The sequence below is a fragment of the Ornithodoros turicata genome, chromosome 4 (assembly GCF_037126465.1).
Source record: "Ornithodoros turicata isolate Travis chromosome 4, ASM3712646v1, whole genome shotgun sequence".
Classification (NCBI taxonomy): Eukaryota; Metazoa; Arthropoda; class Arachnida; order Ixodida; family Argasidae; genus Ornithodoros; species Ornithodoros turicata.
The window spans coordinates 19,956,482-19,983,392 of NC_088204.1; the positions used below are offsets into that span (position 1 = coordinate 19,956,482).

Sequence of the window (26,911 nt, forward strand, 5' to 3'; positions counted from 1 at the left end):
ACTCCGCATTTTCAACGCTAGGACGATTTCTGTCGCCATTCGGGCACTGGGCCGTATTCATGGCCGTATTCGAGTTTTTTGTTTTGCGGACGTCGTTTTTGTTGGATAAGTTTACATTTTCGCATAAAAAATACAGATGTTCGAAGGTGAATGCATTTGTAAGTAAACCATCTCTACTCACATTCGTACAGTTTTGATCTAAGATGACTGAAGGGCGGAACGTCCGACAGAATGCGAGGTACGGGGCAGAGCAGTGCGGAAAAACGCGACTTTGGACGTGGCTGCCAAGTTTGTGTACGTGACCAAAAGCAGGTTGATGAGTCTCTCGGGTCGCATAGTCTATGTATTTTTTGTGGTGTACTGTTTTTAAAAATTTTGAGCGTTTAAACAAGACCAACATCTACAAATCGCTCGGTAATGTTGCTCAATCCATGCTCCTGTCAGGATGCCTGTCATAGCTTTCACTCGTCATCATCATTGTACCGCAATTTACGGTAACTACCGATGCATAGAAGTTGATCAAGGCCTTCACATGTGGCGTATGCTGAGGTTCTGCAAGTACAGTACAGTACAGTACAGTAGTATACGGGAATGGAGCATAAACTTTTTCTCGTGGTACCTCACAGGAATGCATTGCTTGCCTATGCACCACGCCCACCCCATTACACGTGCACAGCAAGAGGAACTGAACGATAAGAAGACATACTATTTGTTTCATGCTCACGGTATTGTTGTCCTGTGTGGTGCGATTGCTGATAACTGAAGTAGATGCCCAGCAGACAGTTGTACGCATTGTGAAACATCAGTAACAGTGCTTTATGCACATGGTTGCTTCTCTCTTGGTCCCCTCTAATGGGTGCTTAGCAACGAACCTCCCTGGGACAACTTTGTCACTTCTCGTTCTTCGTTCCTTTCAGTGCCCTTGTTGCCACACGCAAGTTAACTAGCTTTGCTTGCCAGCATTTAAATGATTTTGAAGAAAAGAGATATCACGTGAGTTCAAAGCCGGAATCTTGAAAAATCGTTCAATCTATCATTATTTTGATCAGACAGGTGGTCTGCAAATTTCTTTTGTACAGTTGGGAGATGAAAAACAATCTACACAGCCACTTATGGTTCACTTTTTCATGGGCACAGCATTAGGTGATCCACGGGGTGAAATGGAACCTGGTACTATAGTAAGGTCACTCTCTGACTTCGACTCTGGGCTGGATGGAGAGCTGTCACTCAAGAATGGTGACGTGATTCAGGTTGGAGCCTCGATATCTTCATTTTTAGGGACTTTGCGAAATGGGATATTTATATCATATGTATAATATGAACTTACTGTAGGTCGTAGAGGCAGTGGACAAACACTGGACTCTAGGAGATCTAAGGGGACAGCGTGGGAAGTTTCCGTCTAGCGTTGTCGTGGAAGTGAAACCTCCGTTGCTGAACCCCGGACAAGAGCTGTTTGTTGGTGTGGCCGACTTCATCTCGGATGTCCAAGGAGACTTGTGCTTCAGCTCTGGTACATATGACAATCAATTTGCACAGTTTTATGCACGCAGTACCTTAAAATTTTGTTCTTGTTCTTGTTCCTGAACCCAACGAAAATTGCTATTATTTTCACAGGCCTCGCACAAATCCTTAATTCTGGCATCTGAGTCTTAATTGTAAACTTTGCACAGTGTAGCTGCGTTGTCCAGAAGTGCATATTTAAATTATAGTTAGTATCAGTCTGTGTGGATTGATGCGCTTCGTTTAGAATTCTATATTAACATCTGTCTTCCTGAAATTGTTCAGGACACTTTTTGAAAATTAACTGTTAGCTTTAAACTAACTGACTTTGGCTAGATTAGCTAGCACACTGTTGAAAATTAATGCAGCGTCCTTAAACCAGACTTAATAGTCTTAAACCTACCGTAAAATAGTCTTAAACCTACCACCTCATTGAGAAGTTTATCACGTTTCTCCTAAAATCCTGCTCATCAGAGGCGGAGAGTTTTCATTTTCCCAGGTGGGGCAAGGGCGCACCGCGAAATAAGTACTCTGGCAGGGGTGGGGGATATGTTTATTAAGAAAAAAAAGAAAGGTAAGCCAGATGGATGTCGGCGTGTTATTAAAAAAAAAAGTGAAAGGGGGAAGACAAAAAAGGAAAAGATAAAAGAAAACAAAAAAGAAGGAAGGAAAAGAAAAATGAAGAACACAAAACTAACTCTGGCGGGATCTTATGATGTATGCAGAACTGGTATAGAAATAAGAGGAAGGAAGAACAGAAAAAAAGAAAAACAGAGAGAACGTAAACAGTGAACATGTGCACAACTGAAGGCATTACGCCTTTGAAAACTGAGTGCAAAAGGAACAAAATGCATTGAATCCTCGGTGTTTGACCCGAAATGCGCGCAATATTATGAATATGGTCAATGAAATGGACCAGCGGGAGTTGAACCAACTCCCAACGGATATGCGTTCCGAAGATTCTACCGTTGCACCTCACTGGCAGCTGCAGGTACCTTTTCGACTGCTTTTGTTTCATTGATCTGATTGCTTTGGGCGAAATTCAGGCAATGTGTTGTGTCATCCTCTCTGTTCTTCGCCTCACCTTCTACTGTGATAATGAGTATGGTGGGCGGATACATATTTTACAAATTGCAAGATGCATTTTTGGGGTTGGTGCCTCTTCGCTCTTTTGACCCGGGCGCTCCGAGCCCCAAAAGGGGGGGCGGCGCCCCCCCTAGTTCTTGTTCCGGGGGGGGGGGGCAAGGGCCCCCGCGCCCCCCCGCAGTCGGCGCCTATGCTGCTTATCCTTAAAGGGGCACTAAAGTGCTAAAATTTCTCGTAAATTGAGGTTTCTCTTGCTCAAGGATCACGAGCTCCACAACAGATGAACCCCATTCCTTTTGCGTTGGCGTCTATGTAATGACATGTTTCATTGCATGAGGAGAAATTTTTGCACCTTAGCACCCCTTTAATTTCAAACACCCACACACAAAAAAGTCAAAAGTCGCATTCTGCTGTAATGGCTCAGCCATCTTGCAAGCGTAACACTTTGTGAATTCCTAGGCGACCTTATTGTGGGATTGTCACCTGTGGATGACAACTGGTGGGAGGGAAGGTGCGAAGGACGTAGCGGCATCTTCCCAATGTCCCACGTCTGGAAGGCGGATTCTACCAAGCTCAGGTCTGCCGCAGACTCTGCATTTGTGGACTTGTGGGCCCGGGTCAGGCAAGACATGGCAGCCCAGCTGGACGATGAGCTCTCCCTGGTTCAGGGGGAGATGGTTCACATTACCAAGATCATCGATCATGATTGGTACTGGTACGTATGGTAGCCCTACCTTCAGTATTTACACCTTTCTAGAACGGTGCAGACGGTTACTGTTTTTCTACCCTTTCTGCAGGGGCGAATGCAAGGGGCAGGAAGGAAGATTTCCTCGGAGGTTTGTCACGGTTCTACCTAAAGATGAGGCAGAGATCTCAGCCGTAACGGCACCACCGGCCGCGACCGATACGGCACCTGAGCTTAGTCGTTACGATGCTGGCCCCCCTAAGCCTCCAAGAACTTTCAAGGCTGAAGCGACCAATAGCGAAGATAATGAGGACAGCACCGGAAGTGGCTACCACAGCCTCAACAGCGGGATCGCTCCTTATGCCCGTGCCAAATACCCATTCAGCGCGCAGTACCCGAATGAACTATCTTTTAGCGAAGGCGAACTCATCACTATGATACGCCATATTGACGACGAATGGACGGAGGGCGAATTGAACGGAGAAGTTGGACTTTTCCCCACGGATTTTGTCGACATCATTGTCGACTGTTCGGAAGCAGCAGCTCCTACGCAGGACAGCACGCCCGTTGTGTCGGAGTTCCGTGACGAGGAGCCTGCGAGGTTTGGGAGGGCGCTCTTCGATTTTACGGGCGACGTTGCTGGCGATTTACCGTTGAGGGCAGGGGACGTAATAGTGTTGCTCGGCAGGCTGAACAGTGATTGGTACAGAGCCAGAACACGGGACGGAAGAGTTGGAATCTGCCCCACGAATTTTGTGGAGGAGATGTCGCGGTCGCCGGACGCCGGAGCAGAGTCCAAGAAAATGGGAAGGTACAACTCAGCACCGAGTTGTCAGATTCTGTCAAAGGTATCAGACGACAGGAAGAGGAAGACGCTGACCAGGCCTTCTGCAGTCAACGAAGTGGAAAGCGGTGCGGCAATGAACAGCCTGCCAACTGGGACTTCCTCCTTGGTTGAAGAAAGTGCTGCTCACCTCAGAAGAGCCAACACATTGACGAGCTCAGAGAGTGCAGCTTTCAAAAGGTTACTGTTGTTTTGGTATGGTGTGACCATAAAAGTTACTAATGCTAATTTACAGGGAGGTGGCAAGCTTTCATGAACCCAAGACACGTACGTATCACACAAACTTTTTTTGAATCAACTTGATTGGTGTCCTTGCTACAATACCAGCCTGTAGCACACTGGCTTTACAAAGGTCGACTCTCATTCTTTCATGGGAGATATGTGTAGTGACACCCCAGTTCTGTCTAGGCTATCGTGTGCTGCAACATATCATAGTGTCACAAAGTTAGGAACCAGTGGAAGTATGCCATGTTATAATAAAATGCCAACTCTTTGTTGTTCGTGAAGTGTAATTGTTGTTTGCAAAAACAGCACAAAAAAAAGGTCCCGTCCCAACTCGTCCTCCACCGCCCATACCTCGGAGTGCAACTTCATCCTGTCTGCCGAGCAGGGCAGCTCCCCCTGTTCCATATCAGGAACAGCAACCCAGAGAGGGTATGATGCACTTACACATGTCAATTCTGTGGAAACGTGTGAACTGTGAATAATTCTGAAGGTTAGTAACACATATAACTTTGTCTTTTCATTATAGCCACAGAACGTGTATGCGATGTGGCTGACGTAGCAGCAGGGACGGGCTTTGCAAGTGGTGCAGTTCTTGCAGATGAACCAAATGCAGACAGCAGCCAAGTGAAAGCAGACGTCGACAGAGAGAGAGCGGAAGAGAGAAAGTAAGAAGAATGTTTGCATTTTTACAGCTCTGTGCGCATAAAAGCGTGTAAAGTCTCTGAATTCCTTTTTCATCGTTTTTACAAGGAGAAAAGTACGAGAACATCGTCAGTGTGTCATCACAGAGCTGTTGCAGACGGAACGCGACTACATAAAAGACCTACAGATCTGCTACGACATCTACCTCAGGGACCAGTCTGCAAGCAAGGTATAACGAGGCTTATCACATCTCCTGCAGTGTATAACCAGACAGTGGCGTCACTAGGGGTTGTGGGGGTGTGTGATCTGCCCCGGGTGACGCGATTAAAGGACATCAAAGTGAAAGACCGGGCGTGTTGATGTCGATCCTGCATGACAAACTAGCACTAGGAACGGGACAGAGAGAAGAGACGACAGGACAGGTGCTAGACTTCCAACAAAAGAATTTATTTAGCAACATAGTGCCGTCTTTAAATATTACACTCAGACGATTAATGCGTCATCCACACACTCGTCATCCTTTTTCTTGTCCCACATTTTTAGGAATTTGACTTCATTATCAAACAAAGTGATAGAAGCATGACTCTCACACACTGTTGCTCATTTTTTCTTATTTCGAATGCCTCTATTATTTCTCTGGTACGCTGATCACAAGAACGACCTTTTATCCTCGTCTCCGGGAATCTTGGCCCTGCACCCTAGTAATGCCACTGTAACCATCAGGGCATATTTTTCACTGACATACGAGGGTGGTTCCATAAGTTTCCGGCCCGACCAACTTTTAATAGTCATAGAGACGAAACAAGTGTATCACTTTTCGACGTAGTCACCCTTAACTTTGATGCACTTTTGACACCTTTCAACCAGCATTCTTATACCCTTGAAAAAATAGTCCGAAGTTTTGTCCGCAAAATGCTGGAAAACTGCCTCTTGCACCTCACTATTGTTTTGAAATCTCCGTCCTCTGAGATCCCTCTTCAAGTTTGAGAACAGGAAGTAGTCACTCGGTGCCAAGTCTGGACTGTAGGGTGGGTGGTGGATTTCTTCGAAGCCGCACTCCTTCAGTGCAGCCTTGGCAACAGAAGCCGTTTGGACAGGGGCATTGTCCTGGAGCAACCGGACACCTCGACTCAACCTGCCGCGCGTCTCGCAGTCGGTGCAGGAGTGAAGCATAATAAGTCGCATTCACTGTGGTGTTCCTCTCTTTGAAGTCGATGAGGAGGATCCCGTGACAATCCCAAAATATTGTTGCCATGATCTTCTTTGAGGATTGTGTGACCTTGCATAGTCTCATCCCCTGTGACAATTGACTTCAATATTTCTTCTTCGTTCTCTTGACAGAGCTCCAAAAACTCTTTGGTACAGACGACACGCTGTTCCTTTTGAACTGACGAGAGAAGTCGTGGCACCAATCTCGCACTGACCTTTTTCATGTGAAGGCCCTCGCCGATTATGCGAAAAACGGTTGTTTTGGAAGGCCCCAGCCTTTCTGAGAATTCCTTCACCTTCAGACGTCTGTCGCTCAGCACTTCCTCCTCGACAAGAGACAAATTTTCTTGTGTCACCACTTCCACTGGACGACCATCGTGTGGATCATCTTCAATGGACTATCGCCCCAGTCGAAACTGCTTAGCCCAGTCTTTTACCGTTATGTATGACGGAGAGGCTTCCCTGTACACCTTGTCCAGACGCGCTTTAATTTCCCTAGGCGAAAGTCCCTCTTTTGTCAATAATTTTATCACAGCGCGGTACTCGCTTTTTTCCATTTTAACTGAAGAGTGCACCCTGGCTGTTTGAAATGCCGCTCTCCAACCGACAAAAGCATGGGGAGGGTTGAGGGTGGTGCTCCGGCCCTCCAACAGATGGCGCCACGCGTCCTTAATCGCAATTTCAAATTCGCGCACATTTTCTACCTTGGGCCGGAAACTTGTGGAAGTACCACCCTCGTACCTAGGCATATACTGTTGTGTCTGCAGGTTTGATGTAGTTTTGAGGTAGTAATACAGCTCTCATGTACAACTTGGTATGGTACTTCTTCTTTTTTTTTTTCAGGACCTGGAAATAGACATGGCCACGCTATTCGGAAACCTAGACGAAGTGATAGCTGTTGCAAATCAGCTCTTGTCACTCATTGAAGATGAAGCACGAAAGACAGAGCAGGATCAGATGATTGGTAAGGATGAGCCCGTTTTCATGTGGGATTTATTTCGTGGGTGCCTTATTTTGCTGATCTCACAGAGTCTAGAAAAAGAATGAAGCCTAGGCACTTGACACACTCGTGATGCTGTTATTGTGACTTGTTGCAGACATTATATTTTGGCTTTATTCTGTTCATACTCTAAAAATTTCTTACGTGTACTGTGACAAAGAATTTTGTTGTGAAGTCAAGATATGGCACCCTACAATGGTGTTACAATCAACGATGCTGACATCCATTCATGGAAGGACTTTTATCTGCCAGAGCTCAATTGTTTTCATTGTCAGTCATTGTGATGACTCTGACTTGACAGTTAACATTGTTTTGTTTGTGATGTAACTCAGCAACATACACTTCCAGCTTCTTATACAACTGCATGACATGATGCTATAATACGTAGCTTAAATACTAGCTTAAATAATAGAATGCGCAAAAAATAGTACTGCACGAAAATTGTTACTTCTGCATCGCCTATGAACAGCCATGCTTTATGTAAGTTGTATAAGTTGTGGAAATATAAACACATTCCACGTTCCATGGAGATTTTGGAACAATTTTGAGAGCTGAAAAGAAATTGGAATATAGGGTAGTGTTTTTCTGTTGTGTGCTGAAGTTTAGCTTAGTTTAGTCTGACAGTGTTTTGATAAACTCTGTGATATTGCCATTGAAGCATTGGCTGTTTTAGCAGTCAACGTTTACCTTTTGTGCAGGCTCTTGCTTTGTGAATATGGCTGATGAGTTGAAGGAAGTTTATGGGCATTACTGCAGAAATCATGATGATGTCAGTGGGTTGTGGACAAAGGTAAGATACATGTAGACATGTCACACACTGTAAAAATATTACCGTATTTTCCGGTGTATAACGCGCGCGTTATACAGTAAAAAAGTGCTCTGAAGAGATCCTGCGGATATCTAACGGTGCGCGTTATACACGGAAATGTTTTCCTGCAGAGTTCTTTCTCAGGTCGGTGACGTACAAATTCTAGCCTCTTCCAGGGTGTGCTGCGACTTTCTCCCAAATCTCTTAGGGCCAGTTGACAAAACCAGCGAAAAGGCACTGGGCTTCATAAAAAGTTAATGATGCTGCTTAAGGTCAATAGTTCTGAATTCATTTTGGAAGGCTGGCGTGATTGAGAAGGGACGCGAAACTGAAAACGGAGAGGAGACTGAAGTATACTGTATGACACCGACTCTGTTGCATGGGGGGTTTAACGGCTTTGACTAAATGTGTTTCAAATAAAGCATATGCATATATACACTGCCTTGGTTTATTGTTTATTGTGTGTTTACTGGTGGCAGTACAGAAGCTTGTAGCAACAATGCGGTGCGCGTTATACATGGAATTTTTTTTCAAATTCGGCCCGTTTTTTGGGGTGCGCGTTATACACGAGTGCGCATTATACATGGAACTTTTTTCAAATTCAGCCCGTTTTTAGGGGTGCGCGTTATACACTGGAAAATACGGTACGTTTCACCAACTTTGAAATCCTTATATTTCCTCAAAACTAAGATCCCACTAAATATTCTAGCCATCCTAGCAAATATTCCGCAAAGGTATGGTAATAAGAACCTGAATGAAGTTGAAGTGATGCGCTGCATGCATTTTATTGCAGCCCTTATGCTATTTTAGTGCACTTTAGAAAAAATTTGAAATAGATTCGATGCTCATTACACACTCATTCTCAAATCTCAGCTGCTGTATACTATAACCTTGAACGTCAATGTCCAGATCACCAACGAAGTGTAGCGTAGTCAGCAGCCCCACCTCCAGTAGCATAGTCAGAACTATGTTTTGGAAGGGGCTTTAAGGGAACTTTACACTAGAGGAGGATTTTACCCCCATTTTTCTCTCTCTCAAATGCATTACCAATGGTAGGAGTTGTAGGGGTTTGAAACCCCCTGGCTATACCACTCGTTGCCCGTCTGGGATGTCACGAATGCTCCAATAGTTAAACTTGAGACTAGGTACAACTGCACAGTACATGCACCACAACGTTAGCAGCAAAATATTGTCCGCGTGCGTCCAGCAAAATATTACATGACAGCGTTTGTGCGTTGTGCAGCGTGCAGCTGTGTGCAGCGTTTGTGCAGCTTTGTGGATCACCGTGGGAATTTGCAAGTTATTAAGTTTACAGAATTTACCGCACACCGAATTTATACATAGATCCTAAATTTTTCAGGTTAAACACGGAGGGAAAATTTGTCACTACAAGTGGCCCAAAATACGATGGCCTACTCATGCACTAACAATATTTCAAACAGATGTTATTCTCGCTTTTCTTCTAGTACATGGAAAACCCGCAGACAATGCAATTTCTCCAAGCTGGTGTAGAACAGATGCAACGGGAAACAAACTGCTTTGACTTACCTTCAGTGTTGATAAAGCCAGTACAGAGAATTCTCAAGTACCCCTTGCTGATCAACGAACTGGAGAAGGTACTGATACCCTTCTGCTACTTCATGCAACAGTATGTTGACCATATTGTGTTCTTGCTCAGTCAACAGAAGAAGGTCACCCAGACAAAAAGGTTCTACTAGACGCAACAGCGAGGATGTCTGACGTTGCAACGTCCATCAATGAGTTCAAGCGTCGGAAAGATCTTGGTAAGCAATCTAATGATTTTGGAGTACATCCTGCTGTCTAATGCTTCCTGTTCTGTCCTCATAACTAAATCTTTGAATCCAGTTTTCAAGTACAGAAAGAATGCTGATGTCAGCCTGTCAAGGAGATTGGCAAAGTTAAACTTGCACTCTGTTTTGAAAAAGTCATCGCGTCTTGGCATGAGGCTATCCTCAACATTTGGGTTCGGACCACTTGTATGTTTCTTTCGTTACTTGGTTTTGAATGATACACATCTGGCTATGATGTTTAAGGACTTTATGTCGTAATAGGTGAAGGACGAGGAATTCGAAAGGGAGGAACGAGACTTTCGAGTGCTTGAAAAGGCAATAAAGATGTTCCTGAAAGATCTTGGCATGTTTTGTGACCAACTCAAGGTACGTAGTAGTATTTCCCTTGAATGCTCTTGATCCCTTATATTTAGGGCCTGACTTTTTAGGGTTAAACCCGTATCCGCCCGATATTTACCCCCCGAACGAAATCTGTAAAATTCGGGTTTAACCCGAATCTACCCAAAAACATCCGGGTCGCTTGGCACACTCATAAGCGTGCATTAAAATAAAGTTTGATAATGTCGCTAAACGTTAGTTCCATGTTAAGACAAATTTTTATTAAACAAAAAAAAATCGCCCGAATACACCCGAATTCCTGACGACAGAATATGCCGTAACGGGATTTAACCCGAATACACCCGAATTCTCGAATGAAAAATATCACCCGATATTTACCCCCCGAATTTGGCCAAAAATAAAACCCGAAAAAGTCAGGCCCTAGTTATTCATTACATTCATGGGTCTGGAGGGACGGGAGCAGCGGTTGTTTGGCACTTTTTATTTCCCTCACCTTTCGTCCTTTCCCTTTCCTCTCACCCCCTCTCACTTGGCCATTATTTTTCACAACGAAAGGCAGCAACCCTATTTTACAAGCTCTTTATCCTTGGGCTTCCAAGGACAAAATGACCCGTGAGGAACGAAATTCAGGTCTCGTCAGCATAATGTCTTACACAGTATGAAGAATTTTTAGGAATGCTGCTCGCTCTTTCATATTTCAGGAGATTATCCATGTGTCATTGCAACTGGCAGAAAGTATAGCGGACTTCTATCAAGAAATGAAATCCATGACTGAAGTGGAGCAGTATCGAACTGTGCAGCGGACTATCTGTACGGAATACTGGCAGCAATTTGTATGTAGGAGCTTTTGTGCGGAGTGTCTTTGTCGGGAGTAGTGCTCCAGCTGGGGTAGTGTCAGTGACATGTTATCCAACTTTTGCAGTCTATGGCTGTGGATAGAGATGTTGTAGCAGTGCTGAAGCAGGTGCTGCAGATGTTTGCTGGCCCAAACAAGCTTATCACCAAGCGTGAACACAAGCTCCTCGATTACGCTGCTTGCCGAAGTAGGGTAGAGAAGAACAAGGACATTTCAAAGCAAAAGACGGTAAGAAGCAAAGCGTAGTAGCACCAGAGCCGTAGCGAGGCGAGTTTGCGCCCAGGGCAGGGTAAATCTGAAGTCCCCCTCCGCTCTCCCACTGCCGTCAGAAGCCCTGTAATCAAAGAAAAGGAAAACGCTATTTGTACAGCCGAGATCGTAAATTCAAATTCTCTTCATTCCCGCTTTATACTGTCCAACCAACCTGTGAGGGCCCCCGTTTGGCTGCCCCCCCCCCCCCCCCTCACTCCCACGTCGCTACGGCTCGGAGTAACATTGGGACTTGAATGTAAAAGTAATCAAATGTATTTTTTGTAGCTTTCGGATGAGGAGCAGATGGCGAAAAACACGTATGAGGCTTTGAACTCTCAACTTCTTGATGACTTGCCAAAGTTGTGCTCCATATCAGCAGACATCCTACATACGTGTGTTCAGGATTTCCTTCGTGCACGAAAGATGCTGATTGGCCGTACCACTAGAGAGCTTATGACTCTAATGGAGGTCAGTTTTTTTATCTTAACGCTGAATTGTGGAAACACATTGAAACCTATTGCTTAATTCTATCCTTGTTCTGTTTACTAAGCTTCCACTGATGCTGAGTGCAAAAAGCAGTGGGGATGTCCTGGAAAACTTCAGGATCAAGCATGTCCTTGTGTTGAAGACGCTTGCGCAAGAACCCCTCATGAGTGACCACAACTTCTTTGCGAGTCTCCTTTCAAAAGCAGACGCAGCTACACTTCCAAAGAGTGCACGCTCAAAGGCCAATTCGAACAAGAGGTCTAGTCTTGGGGCCTTGCCTGCGACACCAGGAATTCAAGTGAGTTGGCAGTACCATGCCACACCACCTAGATAAAGAAAGCCCGCTTAATGCTGGCCCTTTCTTTTCTGTGACGTGGACATATGTCGTCTGCTTCAGCCAATCGAGGCAGACGATTTGAAACACTGGCCCTCTGTGGCTACCAGGGGTTGCCCATGTGGCTGACGGTTGCTCGTCTCCATAGCTACGACTGCCAAATGCACAGCCCTGATTGGCGGACTCTAAAGGAGCACTAAAGTATAAAATTTTCTCCCCACAGAATGAAAGGTGCAGTAAGGACGGTTCATCGGTTGTGTGCTGTCCATGATTTACGAGCGCGAGAAACCACAATTATGCTTTCCCTCTTCCTCTACATCTCAAGAAGGCTGACAATATGGAGTGGGTTCTCATTGGTTCCCTCAAACGATTTGTCCAATCATCACAGAGGATCCTTTGAGGAAACAAATAGAGGATATGCAAAATTGCTAGACATCTGGCAACAATAGACTTTGTCGGCCATGTTGGTTATGTCAAGTGGGCGATGCAACACACATGTGAAATCGGAGCCGCATTTCCCGCGTGAGCTACTTGATTTTGAGCATGTTACCACTGCTGTCGGATAACACGTTTGGAACCTATGTGAGTCGACGGCGCCCACCTCTCGAGGTGTACGTTACCCGTACACTCTGCCTTCATCAGTCTACGACTTACCGGTGTCCCGGTGCCTCTAAAGTGTGTGAATCGTATTACAACTGAGAAGAAGAACAATGGCATGTTTACATCAGAAAAAAAAACTAGGCTCAGCATGCACGAGGGGTTGTGCTACAAATGAAGTTGGACGGGCATGGTGCACGTGCTTTGCGCGTGTGGTTGCAGACACGCGATGTTCGTTGCTAGTTGTTGCTTGATGCTTGAACGTCACGTTGTTTGGTGAGCAACCGTATGATTATTATGCTGCATTAACCATGCGTTCTGGGTAGGGTTCGGAGCCTGGGATCCCGAAATCCCAGGATTTTGGCATAATTTCGTGTCCGGAAATCCCAGCATTGCAGGATAGTGAATTCTGGCTTTTCTGGACAATGAATATGTGGTTGTACAAGTGAAAAGGAAAGAGCGATGCTTTACCGATTTTTGGTTATAAGCGGCCCTGCCTTAAAAATATTGTTTGCAATCCGAAACCAAACCAACCTCATCATCCACGACCCATGGCAAAGACATTACCTGCTGACTTATGTGAACCATGCAAGCTATAGCGAAGCCCTCAATATAACAGCACTGTACTTGCATTAAGACTCCAACAAAATTGTTAGTCTTCCGATCCATAAGGCCATCAATCTCAATAACAGAATTCCTCTTTTTTGTTGTTTTCATCTTCATGAATACATATGGACACAATTATTGTGGATGAGTAAAAGGGGAGAAGAGCAGAACACACCAATTCTCAGAATGCTCCAGCGGAAGACGCGAAAAACGTCATTGCTTTTAGCAGCCGCTTTAGTGTAAGTGCCAAACGTATGTCTTCTCGTGCACCGCTAAACGTGGGAAATATGCTACAGCGCAGCCACAAGATATTCCGTAGCGGATGAGAAGAAACGCATTCCAGTGCAAAGTCGATAATGCGGCAAGGTGCGAAAGCTCAATATATATACGCGGCAAAACTTTTGCCCGGTGGGCAGTATTTTTTTTCTTGTTCTTTTGTGCGCGTATGTTTTCTTCCACTAGAATATTCCGTGGGGATGACAAGAAGTGTGCACTGTATCGCAATTTGTGATAGTATGATGTGGACCTGCAGGTGGATACATTACTATAGGATTTCTGGGATAGCTGCAAAAAAATCCCGATCCCATCCCGGGATCACAGGATTCGCATTTAGATATCCCAGAATCCCGGGATTGTAAAAACAGCCCGGGATTGTGAGCCCTAGTCCTGGGTAAAAATTTCTTTTGTACCGCAGTGTACGTTTTGTATGCTTCACACCTTCAGCCTCCTTCACGGTTCTAGACATAACCAAGATGGCTGGCATAGTCTCTGGCGCGTATGGGTCTACAGGAAATGGTGCCTCACAGTTTGCATATCCCATATTGGAGGCCTCTCTACTCTTCCTGAGAAGGAGAAGAAAAGCTTAAATTGCGGCTTCTGTCACTCAAAATTCACGAACGATGCAACGAATTGATCTCGTTCTTTCTATGTTGATGTCAAGGTAACGGCATCTTTCATTGCGCCAGGAGAAATTTTTGCACTTCAGTGACTACATCACATTGGTTTTAAGCAATCAGGTTTTGTTTACTATAGGTGGGGGTGTCCATTCAGGATGTATCAGGAGCTGTTACAATCTGCTACAGGGCAGTACAAGAATCCATGTCTCAGACATTGACCATTATACTCCTGTAATGATTCTGTATTTTGGGGATTTAACTGTATTGCTTCTTTGAAGGGCCCACAAACAGAAGCCCAAAAGGTGTACATCAAGTCAACCTACAGCCCTGACTCTCTATATGTTGCCTTGGAAGACTACATGGCTGTGGATGTGCTGGACATGAGCCTGAAAAAGGGGGACATCATTGGTGTTGTCAAGCGACAAGACCCTATGGGCAGCTCCCTCCGCTGGTTCGTCGACAATGGCAGTAAGCACAAAGCTCTGTACAGAGTACAGCATTTATGCACTGTAGAACCCCTTTATAGTAAACTGCCCAGGACCGAGCCATAGATTTACATTATCAGGAGTTTTATTATGTCAGGAGCATCTTGCAAATCTTTTTAAATCCTCATAAAGGCTACAAAAGGCAGTGGGAATGAAGGAAAGGTTTATTGGGCTCAGACAAACTATAAAAGCGATAAAACCCCAGTGCAGGGGACACGGACAGACGAAACACAGACAAAGCACTGACTGTCAAACACCTTTAATGTCAGAGAATGGCACAGACAAAATCACTCACATAATACTACAAAAGCTTGTTATCGAAGTTCGCTTCGTAGCAGAACTACTGCAGTTTTGTTACAGTTGAAAGTTTCTTCTAGATCGTAACCAGATGAAACGAGGTGCAGCACTTCCTCGGTCCATTCTTCAACTGTCCCTTGTCGCCAGTCTTTCTGTGAAAAGCAATGCTGTTCCTCGCTTTAAAACATTCAAACCATCCATTAGTTGTCTTGAACTCTTCGTCCCCAAGGATAAGAGCCAGTTCAAGTGCTTTTTCTCTCATAACAGGCCCCATAGCTAGCAGATTGTCTGCGCGCACTTGCCGGAACCACTTGAGTAACGCTGTTTCGACAGTGTAGTTTTTAGATCCTCTCAGCTTTTTCTATTTCCTGCTTTTGCCTTCCGCAATTGCGTCTTAAATTCTCTTTTTGTTCTTGACTAGAGCTGGCACTGTTGCCGAGAGAGTAGACTAGACTAGACTGACACTGTTGAGACGCCGAACTCAACTGCAATTTGTTTTTGTGATCGTTTTGTTCCCGTATTCACCATTTTGAGCAAACTTGCTTTCTGCACGAGCGTTAAAGCAGTCCTCTTTCGATGAGGATCAGACTTGCAGTCAGGACTGGTGCTTGCGTTTACAATAACCCGGTTTTTACTAAAAGCGGAGTTACAATAACAGGGTTCTACTGTAGTCACGTTCAGTGTAAGAACATCATGTCGGGAGATGTAAAGGAACATTGAACACAGCCCCCGACCCATTCACTGGCCATTTGTGGCCCTCTACTGGGTATTATACAATAGCCGACCGATTTTTCGGACTTCTGGGAATGACAGAATAAGTCCGATTTACGAGCAGTCCAAATTTCAGTCAATGGCAAAAATCCACTTGCTTCACTGCACGGACAGTATGTTGTGGCGAATTTCTGCCACTGTTGCACACTCGCTGTACACATTCAGGAGCGTGTTGGCGGCTGCAAGGATCACCACAGTTGACAGGTGGAGCATATCAACATCCTCATCACAGCCGTCATTGCTGCCGTTGTCGCCCAAGCCTTCTGCCCTTCTGAAGTTCAGCACATGCACATGAGCACTGCCTTTGCGCACTTGTTCCGCATCAGCAGATCCCATGGTGAAGCAGTCTGAAATATCGGGCTCTGAAGCACACTATTCTGGAGTGCTTCATGCTTTAAGGGGTTGGTAGGTCCTAAAAACTAAACAAGCTTTGGGTGAAATACATAAGAAACATCGAGCTGCACTGAAAATACATTGATTCTATTGCACGTTTTATGAAGCCACTAGTTTTGTCAAAAAAAATTTAAAAGTCAGAAATATTGGTCGGTGACTATATTATGACTAAGGCCCTTCATTTTCCGCGATTCCATGATTTCACGAAATTTCGCAGAATTCGGAATTAATCGCGGAATCCTTCGTTTGGCACAGAGTTTCATGGAATCCTTTATTTTTAAGGGTGTGTGGATATTAGAGTTCTCAAATTCGAATCCAATATCAATCACTGGACGTATACGATTCGCGAATCGAAATGCCCAATATTCGGGTTTCCGGATAATTTGACTATTCGCCGAATACGAACGACACCTCCCGAAAGTGGGCTTCACCTGACGCTTCCCTGCGTGAGGTGAAGCCGCCCCTACAAAGTTGAAGCCTGCTTTACGAAATTGTTTATGCTGCAGGACAAAACAGCCAGATTGTAGTTTAGCTCAGGATAACATTAGCCCAAGTTTATTGTGTATACTTCACTTGAGTAATGGGCAGCGTCCCTCCCGTATGCAGTTTAGCGGTAGCAGTGGGGGATTTTTATTTGTTGTCTGGGAGGTTGCCTTCAAGAAGTTAAGACTTTTAAATAATGGCTACAGCCCAAGAAGAACAAGGGGTGTACTAAAAATGTAACTTCCCCAGGGCATGTATTGTAAACTCCTTCCTATAAAGTTCCTATGAACTCTGTAGATGCTGAAAGACCTTTCAGCAGGTATAAAATGGTTTCAGGCGACAGACCGCATCAGATGAGAACACAAGATATCATGTATGTAATGCTGAGCCACAACAGTGCTTTGAATCTGTAATTTTATAACATATTTTTTGTTCCCACATTATCCAAGAAAAGAAAGTGTCTCCCATTTCAAGCAGCTGTTGACTGCTCTCCGCATAAAATCGCAGAATTTACAAGTCAGTGCTGCGGAATTTTGAATTTGCCACAGCAGAAAACAGAGGGCCTTAATTATGACACAAAAGTGCATATTAAAAAAATTTCGCTATGCAAGACAAAAAAAAAGATGCTGTAGGTGCTGTGAAATGATTGTCCCACTTTTATGGGAATCATGTCGATGATGCAGAGGTTTGTCTCTTGGATGTGCCAATGCGAACGCGATCCTACGTTGAGATGTTCTTGCACACCGAACATGTGGCACTGCGAGAGATTTGCCTTCACTCATTCCCTCAGTCCCACAAATGTAATACGTGTTATCATAAAAAGCAACGCATGTGCATCATCGTAGTAACGTGCAAGGCATACCTGTTTCCATGGTAACTGTATGCTCCTCCGCAGAAAAATTCCTGGTTCAGTGTTGCACTTTGTCTATCGAGCTTGCAGAAGCACCTTTTGTGTAAATGTAAGCACTTATTACAAAGGCAGCATGCTCCGGAGACAAGTATATCTTTGTGCATTGTGTATACGGACCACAATATTGTAATAAGTGCATTAAACACATGCAGTTAGAGAAGATTCCTCAACGACTTCAATGCACTGTAATGCTGCCATTAATGTTACTAGTCCAGATTGGTTTAACTTGGTCCCATCGTCACTGCTTCTGAGCTGCTGCTCTCACCCAACAAATATAGGAAATAAAACTATGTGTGTTACATAGCACATGTTATGTGTTACGTAGCAAACATAACAAGAGAAACTTTGTTATCCAGTTATTTGAAGTTATGGAGAAAATTTGAATACTTCCCGCCATTATCTGCTATCTCCATTCTAAGCTTCTTCCTGCTAAAAGGCTCCATTTTCTTACCCAGCATCTAAAGGCTTTGTACCCGCAAAGTATCTGTCTTCACTGCCACCACCTCATCGGTCGAGTCTTGCCCCAAGCGCTCCTACAGTCGCGTCACGATCGCCCTCGCCGAATTCGCAACAGGGACGCGTCACTCCGCAACCACGAGCCAGCGAGCCTCCTCCACCTTACAGTGAAAAGGATCCATTGCAGATGCCCTTATCTATGAGCAACCGCCCTGCAGCACCCCCTACAGCAGCATCAGCCACAACAAGATTATCGTTGCCTGCAGTGCCCACACAAAGTGCTAACCAAGATGTAGCACGGAATCCAGGACGGAAAAGTGACGTTACTATCTACAACTACTCGTTCAGCCCTGGTGCAGCATTGGATTCATCGGATGCAGGGGTAGCTAGTGGCGAGCCAAGTATAGGGTCTCCTATTAAAGAAGCAACACCGGCAACGAGGTATGACAACTGTGAGTTTGACCCTTTAGCACCGGCAGCAATCGCAAACCCAATGGAGCAGCACCCGACCCACAATGGACACACGGTCTTGGGTGGCGGTGAACGTTACGCAAATATTGAAGTCGAGAGCAACCAGCTGTTCCAGCAACCACCCGCTGTGAATGAGGTAAGGAAGTGGAAAGTACATAAGTGGAAAACTGGAGATCGGTATTCTTGATGAAAATTCTGGTCTTATGGCAACGATGGTTTGCCTTTGATGCTGCGACATGAATCCCTTCCCCTGTAATGTTTGCAACAAGTAGTGAACGACGTAGTTGCCATCGTGGGCCCAGACTACAGTGCGATGTGCTTCTGTTTTCAGCAACTACTTAGGCGTGGTGAACCGATTTTGCATCTTTTCTTTTTCTTTGAAAAAGTGCTCCAAATTATCCGTTTAACAGTTGACTTTTCCTGGGAAGAATTGTCCCAAAATGGTTTAGACGAAAAGTAGCGTCGTAAATAAGTTGCATCAGTATAATTACTGTCACACCGTGTTACTAACTAATGGGAGTCCTAGCAGTTCCAGCACTGCCAGCACATGCTGCAGTAGGACTCACTGAGCTTCTGCAGGATGCCACTTGTATGGTCACACCATTTTACTGTTGACAGTGTCGCAGACCTTCACTTTTTTGGCAAAGCAGAATCATGCTGATTTTTTTACCAAAACTGAACAGATCTTTAACGCAAACTATGAAAATTATGGTGATTGTGCCATCTGTTGACTCATGCGAGCGAGTTGTCGAGCTGACCTGTTTCTTGCCGAGGTGTACGCGTTGTGAACCACAAAATGGCAGACGATGTGTCACACAATCAGTTAATGCACATACCATTATAATATGCAACAGTGTAAGAGCTGTCTTCCTTGAATGGGCTCTGGTTATTACATAAAGGAATTAAATTAATAAGAGCTCTGGTGCCAACAGCAACATCCTCTACGACTCCCCAAATATTCCTTTAAGAGCCAACAGAAGAAAGAGGAAGAAAATAACTTCATTTTTTACCTTGGAGAGTGGGGAGTTTCATCGCCACAGGCGATACTCTACCCCATTGCTGGTTGGAATGGGGGGAATAAAATAACTAACATTGGAAAATAACTAAAATTGGAAAAATAACGGGAAACATTGGAAATAGTGTGACCTTACCAACCCCATTTCAAGAGCAAGCTAAGGCTTATCTGTACCTAGACAATAATTTTTTTTCCTCACAAACAAACAAACAAGCTGTTAACAACTGTTTCTCTGAACATGAAGGGGCCTCAGAGGACACAGGCACACGTGTCATATTCTGGGTGACATGCCTGTAACGTTTTGCATGCTTTTATGCGAATGAGGTGCTCCCAGCCCTCAACGTCCACAGTCCATCATATTGCACATTGCTCCAAATTTCTCAGAAACTAGTCCAAACGAAACTTTGATGGCAGTCTCTCTATGCGACTGGTAAATAAAATTTGCAAATAATTTTGTTTTCGCAATTGATCGTTTTGTTCGAGTCTGTCCCTTTAAGAGGACAGCCTGAAGCTGTCGACTGATTTTGAGATTAGAATAGGTGTCGCATGCAAAATTTCATCCGGCAGAACTGCATAAAGTTAGAGATTAAAAAAAGAAAAAGAAAACATGTTAACATCGGGTTTCGGTCTCACTGTGACATAAACATGCACTATCGCAGCTTCAACAGATGTCATAGGAGTGTGCAACGGAGGTGATTGAAAGGTTTAACGATTAAAGGTGATTGAGTACTGTTTTGAGAGGCAGTAAAACATAGCCACCAAGTCCTGCCTCGAATCAGTGGCTCGATTGTATGGCAGAACAGAAATATGAAGTTACTAACCATGGCATCACAGTTCACAAAAGTGCCAACTATGAAAGTCAGTTGTAAATTATTGGCTACAAATTTAATTGAAATATTTTGCAGGGTGGCTGTGAACATTATCAGAAAGCACACAATAGCATTTGTTTAGCTTAGGTTTGCGTCCATACTTACCATTAGTCAAGCCACATGGCTTTTTTGCCCTGATTTCCAACACCTTGAGTGTGAAATAAATTATCTATCTATCTATCTATCTACTGTCGCTTTCAAGAGACGGTCGCATCCGAAAACCCATTTATGAAACAGATATTGCTATGTTTGGCGTTGGCCGACAGTCTACTTGGCAAATTTTTTTGTCTGAAAAGTGCTTAGGAATTAAACGAACAAAATTCCTATCGGTGACAACGACGTCAGCGTGACGTCCTTCCCTAACAGGAGGAGTGAGAGGGCAGCACGAGAAAGGCTTTGTTTCCACGAACTCATCTGATTCACGTGACCGCAGCATCCCTTTTCTTGGGGCCGTGCTCTGATTGGTGTAAAACGTTTGATGTAGAGAAATTTGTTTTAGACTTTTTTACAGAGATGGAATTCCGGCATACTCTCAACATCCGGCATATGCTCTTATTTATTTATTTATTTATTTATTTTATCCAAGGGCCCTTACAGACTCTTGTCATCTATTCCATCAAATAGCAGTCAAACTGCATCACTATTTTTATTATTATTATTATTATTATTTTATTTTTCACTTTTCTTTGATGAAAGTAAGGATCAGGTACAAAAGGGAGAGGATTTCACCTGGGATTTTCAATACCGGGGTCAGTGGTGAACGAGAAATAAAACGACACCACATCTCGGAATCGACTGGAATGGATGCAACCGTCCCTTTAAGCCACGTACTGGTGCAGCATCTTCGGAGCTACATGATGGCGGAGCACATTGCATTATCGAGAAACTAATGTTATTTTTTAAATTTCTGATCCAATGCAATCCGAGCTCATGTTATGTAAAACTATGACCCATAAGTTCTAGTCGTGCAGTACGTTACAGCTGTTGGTAATTTCCTTGCTTGCTCGCTTGCGCATCATTTGCAGTACCATTATGCCCTGTACCCGTTTTCGGCGAGTGGACCGCATCAACTGAGCGTGGCACAGGGCCAGGTGGTGCTAGTGCTCCACAAGTACGACCTGCACGGGAATCCAGACTGGTGGTTCGTTCAAGACAGGCACAACAACAAAGGATACGTGCCCGGGAACTACTTGCAAAAATACCAGTGATCTGGTGAACTGTATAGATGAGTCATATTCCCCAAAGAGTGTACAGATGATCGAGGGCATGCATTGTGAAATATGAGCAGTCCGTGAAGTTGTGTTTCGTGAATGACAAAATGTTTGGACGTCTAGCAAAAGTGTGAAAATGAGTGTTGATGTAAATGCCGTTCTCTTCTACTCTGACTTCCATGTTTTTGATTCTTGGAGAACATGCTAGCGCGGAACAAGCAGCCCATTTCTGAACGGTGGCTGCGAGGAGTTCTATGAAAACTTGAATCTTGTTAATCTCCGTACCAAGGTACGAGCACACGTTTGTGAGTTCTTTTGGATACTACTGGCTGCTCCTATGAATTTCGTTTTTAGATAGGGCAGTAGGACATATTGTTCCTGCAAAAGTACAGGCTTGCATTTTCTCTGCACATGGCTTTGCTATTCATTGTGCAAATACATGTAACAAAAATATCTTATGTAGATAATGTAAACGTGAAAAATGTTGATGAGAATGAGAAGTTACCCGTATCATCCGTGCCGCTTTCCACACCTTTTATACACCATTACTTCTGACCTTTATGCGGTGAGATTTGGTGTACCGTGCATGTTAATATAATATGCACATCCACGTGCAGCTCAAGAAAAGCAGTTACATGCCCTTGTTGCCAAGTTGCACACAAGAAAAGAGGCACTGTTTACACGTGACATGTTGACGTATAACTAATGTGAAATGGGTGTGAATCTCTAAACCTTTGTGTTGTTTGTAATAAAGGAGGCAGTTGGTTTGCATGAAATGTTTATAATTATGAAGGCATCAAATATGTCATCTGTTAGCTCATAATAAACTTTATAGCAACAGTTACGATGCAGTAGCACCCACGTTAAACTGTGCAGAAACTATACAGGGTGTTTCACCTAATGTGCTAAAAAATTGCGTGGAAAAGTTACTTGTGTGACAATTATGGGGTCAACACTGTTTATGTTGGGGAAGCTCTTGCCATGACTTTTATCATTTTGAAGGCGCGAGAAATTGAATTCTCCTGATTGAACTCTAAAATTTGCTAAGTCAGCCTTGCATGGTTTTCCTTTTTTTCTTCTTCTGTTTTTGCCAGAAACAGAAAACTCATGTTGGATTTACCCCATTCCACTGCAGTAGTAATAATAATAATAAAAAAAAAAGAAAACGTTGTTTAGAGGTGCGCACATTGTCGGCAGAGCTCGGTTCTCTGTCAAGTTAATGGAAGATGCGGCGGAAGAAAACAGCTATCCACCTCTTCCTGTTTCCTTCTCACTCCTTTTTTTTTTTTTCGCATAACTTTGCATTTTAACCATGCTGCCGTTATCAGCAGAAGCATGGAAAAGTGAAAGGGCATTTCCATGGCCTCCTAGCATTGTTCCCTTAGGAGATCTTTGCTCGTCCCACAATTTGCGCCCATCACAAAGACGTTTTTTTTTTTTAGCTTTTTTCAGCTATTACCGTTGCTGTAAGGAATGTGTTTTGCAATGGAATTGGGTAAATCCAACATGCACTTTCTGTTTATGGCAAAAAAAACGTCTCGTTGACTTGGCAAATTTCGAAGTTAAATTAAGAAAATTCTGTTTCTCACGAACTAAAATTTATAAGAGTGCTCGGAAGTCACGGGAAAAGCTCCCCCAACATAAGTGGAATTGACCCTATAATTTTCACACAAGTAAATTTTTTAATACAATTTTTACTGTGAAACATCCTGCACATGGCCTATCAAGAAGAAGAAAATAGTTTTTTTTAAAATTCGTTACAGAATTTTTATTAGAAAACTGGCAGAGCAAAACAGATGCCGTTTCAGCAGGTGGGTTATACGGTAAGGCAGACATCCTGTGGGACAGCGTATGCAACTGCTGGATGACTAATTAGCCAAAGTTCATTAATTAACTTATTAATTAGATGTTTTCTGGAAAATGCGGTATAGCAGAATTGGAGCCAGTCATTATTCAAACCCATCGTTCTTATTAAACACCCTGAGAAGCGAACGTACTGTGAGATATAAATTGCCAAATTTCTCTATGCAAATGAGCTGAAACCAGAACTACGCAGTACTCTAGCACAGAAAGAGCGACAGGCAATCCCGGTGAGTGGGCATGTGCTTTGGAGCGATGGAGCTGAATCGAGTAGGTGCTAATTGGAGACCACTCTCTGACCCAGATAAGGTGAAGGCCGCGTCGTTGCTGCGCTCGGAAAGCGTGTAGTTCTAGTTTTGGCTTATTTGCGTAGCGAAATTTGACATTAAGTACGTTCGCTTCACAGGGTGTTTAATAAGGACGGTGGATTTGGATGATGACTGGCTCCAATTCTGCCACCTAGCGTTTCCCAGAAAACATCTAATTAAGTTAATTAATGCATTTTAGCTAATTAGTCGTCCAGTAGTTGCATCCAGTAGTTACGGCATCTATTTCGCTCTGCTAGGTTTATTTATTAAAATTCTGTAACGAATAAAAAAAAACACCCTGTATATCTACAAATGTGTGTAATAAAAAAGAAAAATTGTTACCATTTCTCATCACACATTTGCATAGCTTGAAAAAGTGTAATGGGAAAACTTAAACATATTATTGTGCTGCTGGTATTGGCATTTACAAAGTACTATGCCAAACTTGTGTTATACTTCATATGGTTAGCTTCTAAATACAGTACTTGTGACGACACAGACAGAATTCATTCACTTTGAGTACAAAAACGTGTTTAGCTAGATGCCTGATATTACCGTGAAAGTGCTGTGATGTGCGAAACGATACAAACAATCGAGAACGTTGTAGTACCAGAAATATAGCTATATCAAAGAAAAGTGTAAATAAGTAGCAGCAAAAAAGGAACTGTGTGGTTGTTAAATATGTGTCTCAAAGCGAACTTGGAATGATATGAGGAAGTTCTTGTCACAACAGTTTATTGTAGCTTGTGATACGTCCTGCAACGTGAATTAATTATCAGTATTATCATGATTTTTTATTTATTATACAGTTAACATCTAAACAACATTCCATGGCAAGGTAAAGAATGGTGAGGTTTGGCTGTGATATTTGGTGTCAAAGTGCTTGTAGAATATTGGCATGTACAGGGTGCTTTTTTATGGTATCGATGCTTTTCTTTTTTCAAAATCAATTGCAAGCAGGTTATATGGTCATGCAGACTTTCTGTTCAAATGACTAATTACCTATAATTAATTAATGAATTTTTAACTAAGGTGCATGTTTTGTTTTGTGGAATTCAAGGCTGTTGTCATTTAATGCCAGCCCGTCTTTTAACAAACCTGGAACGAGCACATACTTTGGGTAATCCGTCACCAGATTTTGCTATGCATATCAGCCAAACCTGAAACCCAGTATGAAAGAGTGTCAGAAGGCCAATACTTTGGAAGGTGCCTTCCCCACATAAAGCTTCTTGGTTTTCGATTGGAGTTTGATTCTTCAGATCTAAACGATGTACAAAAACTTTAATTGAAAACTTGATTAATGGCTGCAACAAGTTGGGGTAGTTGGTGAAATGACATGTTGAGGAATGACAGAGCGAAGGAAATGGTGAACAAAGAAGCAGATGCAAGTATTGTAGTAATAGATCACCTGTAATTTCGTTCGGAAATGACGTCGGTGCCCTGGCTTCCGTGTCAAGCGCCTCACAGGTTCCGATAGCCAAGGTGCTTTGTGCTCGCTGCATGTTTAAAATTGGTTTCCCAGTCGTTTCTGAACCAGTATGGGTGGCTGTTGTGCTGTTGTGAAGGGCAGACTATTCCCTTCAGGACTACAATGCCAGGTATAGGCACAGCGACAGTAATGCTGCGTAGTTCTCCAGCATATGAGTGTATGGAAGAATATGAAATCCACAGCATCAAAAACTAATTTTTGACATTTTCACATTATCTGTTTTCAGCGGCAGCTGAAAATCGCTGCTTGCACACGTGACGCGCGCTTGAAGTTTGCTTGTTGCAGCAGTTATACTCAATGTTACATTACGTGCGTGCTTACCGTCAGTAAATTAGTTTATGTACACACACAGAAAAACACAGTCTATTAGTCAGGTTCTGACAGTCACGCTTTACCGCTTTCTAAAGATGTTTCTAGAGCCAGGCACATCCACCTCCAGCACCCATGGCATGCGTCGTCTGCTAGCGTAGACACGGAAGTCTACCCTTTTCCCATGATTTTTCCCAGTTTTTTTTCCTTTGCGCTGTCATTCCACAACGTGTTGTTTAACGAATTTTTGCCGACTCATCTGGTTGTTGCATACTGTGTTGTGCAGAATGCCAGCCGTATAACATGCTTGCAAGAGGGGCATCTGTGCTGCTCTCGTAGATTTTTAATTAAAAAATAAACTGTGTAAAAGGGTGTTGAATGTCTTCCACAATTTGGGCTGCTATGTGGCAGTGTTTTAATTTCAGTTGCAAGTTCACTACCTTTGCATTCGTGTCAAAGTGAAATGAAGCTTTTTGTCAGAACCGCACCAGGCAGCATTACAATACACATACATATGTGGAAAAATGCGTGTATGTTTTGTGTATAAATCCTACAAATTACAGTGCTGTATAATAGTGATAGTGGGAATTGTATTTGTTGCAGAGCTTGCCATTGGCTGGAACTTTTATTTTTATTTTTTAGTGCATAAAATCTATTGGGGGATTCAGGAAGTCATGTTACGATTCAGACAAAAATTTATTTGGCGTGGTAGGTGTTCTGTGGGATTGGGTGTTAGTCCCTACATAGTGAAACACTTCTATTGTGTATCATTCGTGTTCCTGCTTTACATTATTTTTTATCTTTTCCATAATATGACACATCTAAGACTGCAGTCCTAAGGATTGCCTAACTACTTGCTCTACATATTTTGCACTTTTATAGAATACAGCATGGAGAAGCTGATGAATGATCTTCAATCTCACGATTTCCATCTCAGGACTCATTGCTGTACATGATATTCCAGAGAATTTATGCATGTTTTAATTACGAATTTTCTTTGAAACATGGCTTCGTAATTCAAGTAGACCAAAGAACTATATACCATGAAAACTGTCTTTGGGCTGTATGGTACATCATTTTTTAAAATATACGTTCTGCATCTTGCCTCAATTTTCTTGTTTTTTTCTTCCTATTCTGTGATGTTTCCTTGCACAAAAATTTGTCTAATGCACAATCCCTTAAAATTTTGCGGGATGAAAGTACAAGGGGTACTCTTCACCGGAGTGTGTTAATAAAGTGCGTTTTTGTGGAAATGGCAGCTGCATTGTCTCATCAAACTTCAGTGTTCATTATAACTTCGCCCACGTTGTTACGAAAATATTTTTGTATGTGCACAGCACATAAATGGACAGCTGTCCGTTATTGCCCAAGTATTTCATCTCGTCCACTGCCGAGAAAGGTGGCCTGC

General features: G+C 43.4%; 1 protein-coding gene across 3 annotated transcripts; it reads left to right on the forward strand.

Annotated features, from left to right (window-relative positions):
- Window positions 1-26,607, forward strand: LOC135391280 (dynamin-binding protein-like). Of its 3 annotated transcripts, none has more exons than XM_064621475.1 (23): window positions 1-158; window positions 918-993; window positions 1,138-1,250; window positions 1,333-1,510; window positions 3,046-3,301; window positions 3,384-4,295; window positions 4,351-4,382; window positions 4,647-4,769; window positions 4,867-5,005; window positions 5,091-5,211; window positions 7,035-7,155; window positions 7,890-7,981; window positions 9,466-9,615; window positions 9,678-9,783; window positions 9,866-9,996; window positions 10,072-10,176; window positions 10,851-10,982; window positions 11,072-11,233; window positions 11,543-11,725; window positions 11,808-12,041; window positions 14,455-14,644; window positions 17,971-18,578; window positions 21,352-26,607. In XM_064621475.1, the coding sequence occupies exons 3-23, from the start codon at window positions 1,161-1,163 to the stop codon at window positions 21,532-21,534; spliced, it is 4,248 nt and encodes a 1,415-aa protein (XP_064477545.1). In that variant the 5' UTR covers window positions 1-158; window positions 918-993; window positions 1,138-1,160; the 3' UTR covers window positions 21,535-26,607. The 3 variants fall into 3 exon arrangements, with proteins under 3 accessions (XP_064477545.1, XP_064477546.1, XP_064477547.1); XM_064621476.1 differs by lacking the exon at window positions 1-158 and adding an exon at window positions 243-294; XM_064621477.1 differs by lacking the exon at window positions 1-158 and adding an exon at window positions 396-414.
- The last annotated feature ends 304 nt before the right edge of the window (window positions 26,608-26,911 follow it).

What these genes read in the sequence shown, in the direction of transcription:
- LOC135391280 (XM_064621475.1), top strand. Translation starts at nt 1,161, where the DNA reads ATGGAACCTGGTACTATAGTAAGGTCACTCTCTGACTTCGACTCTGGG. An exon ending in ATCGATCATGATTGGTACTG is followed by an intron (nt 3,302 to 3,383) that starts GTACGTATGGTA and finishes CCCTTTCTGCAG; the next exon opens with GGGCGAATGCAAGGGGCAGG. An exon ending in AGAGCAGGATCAGATGATTG is followed by an intron (nt 7,156 to 7,889) that starts GTAAGGATGAGC and finishes CCTTTTGTGCAG; the next exon opens with GCTCTTGCTTTGTGAATATG.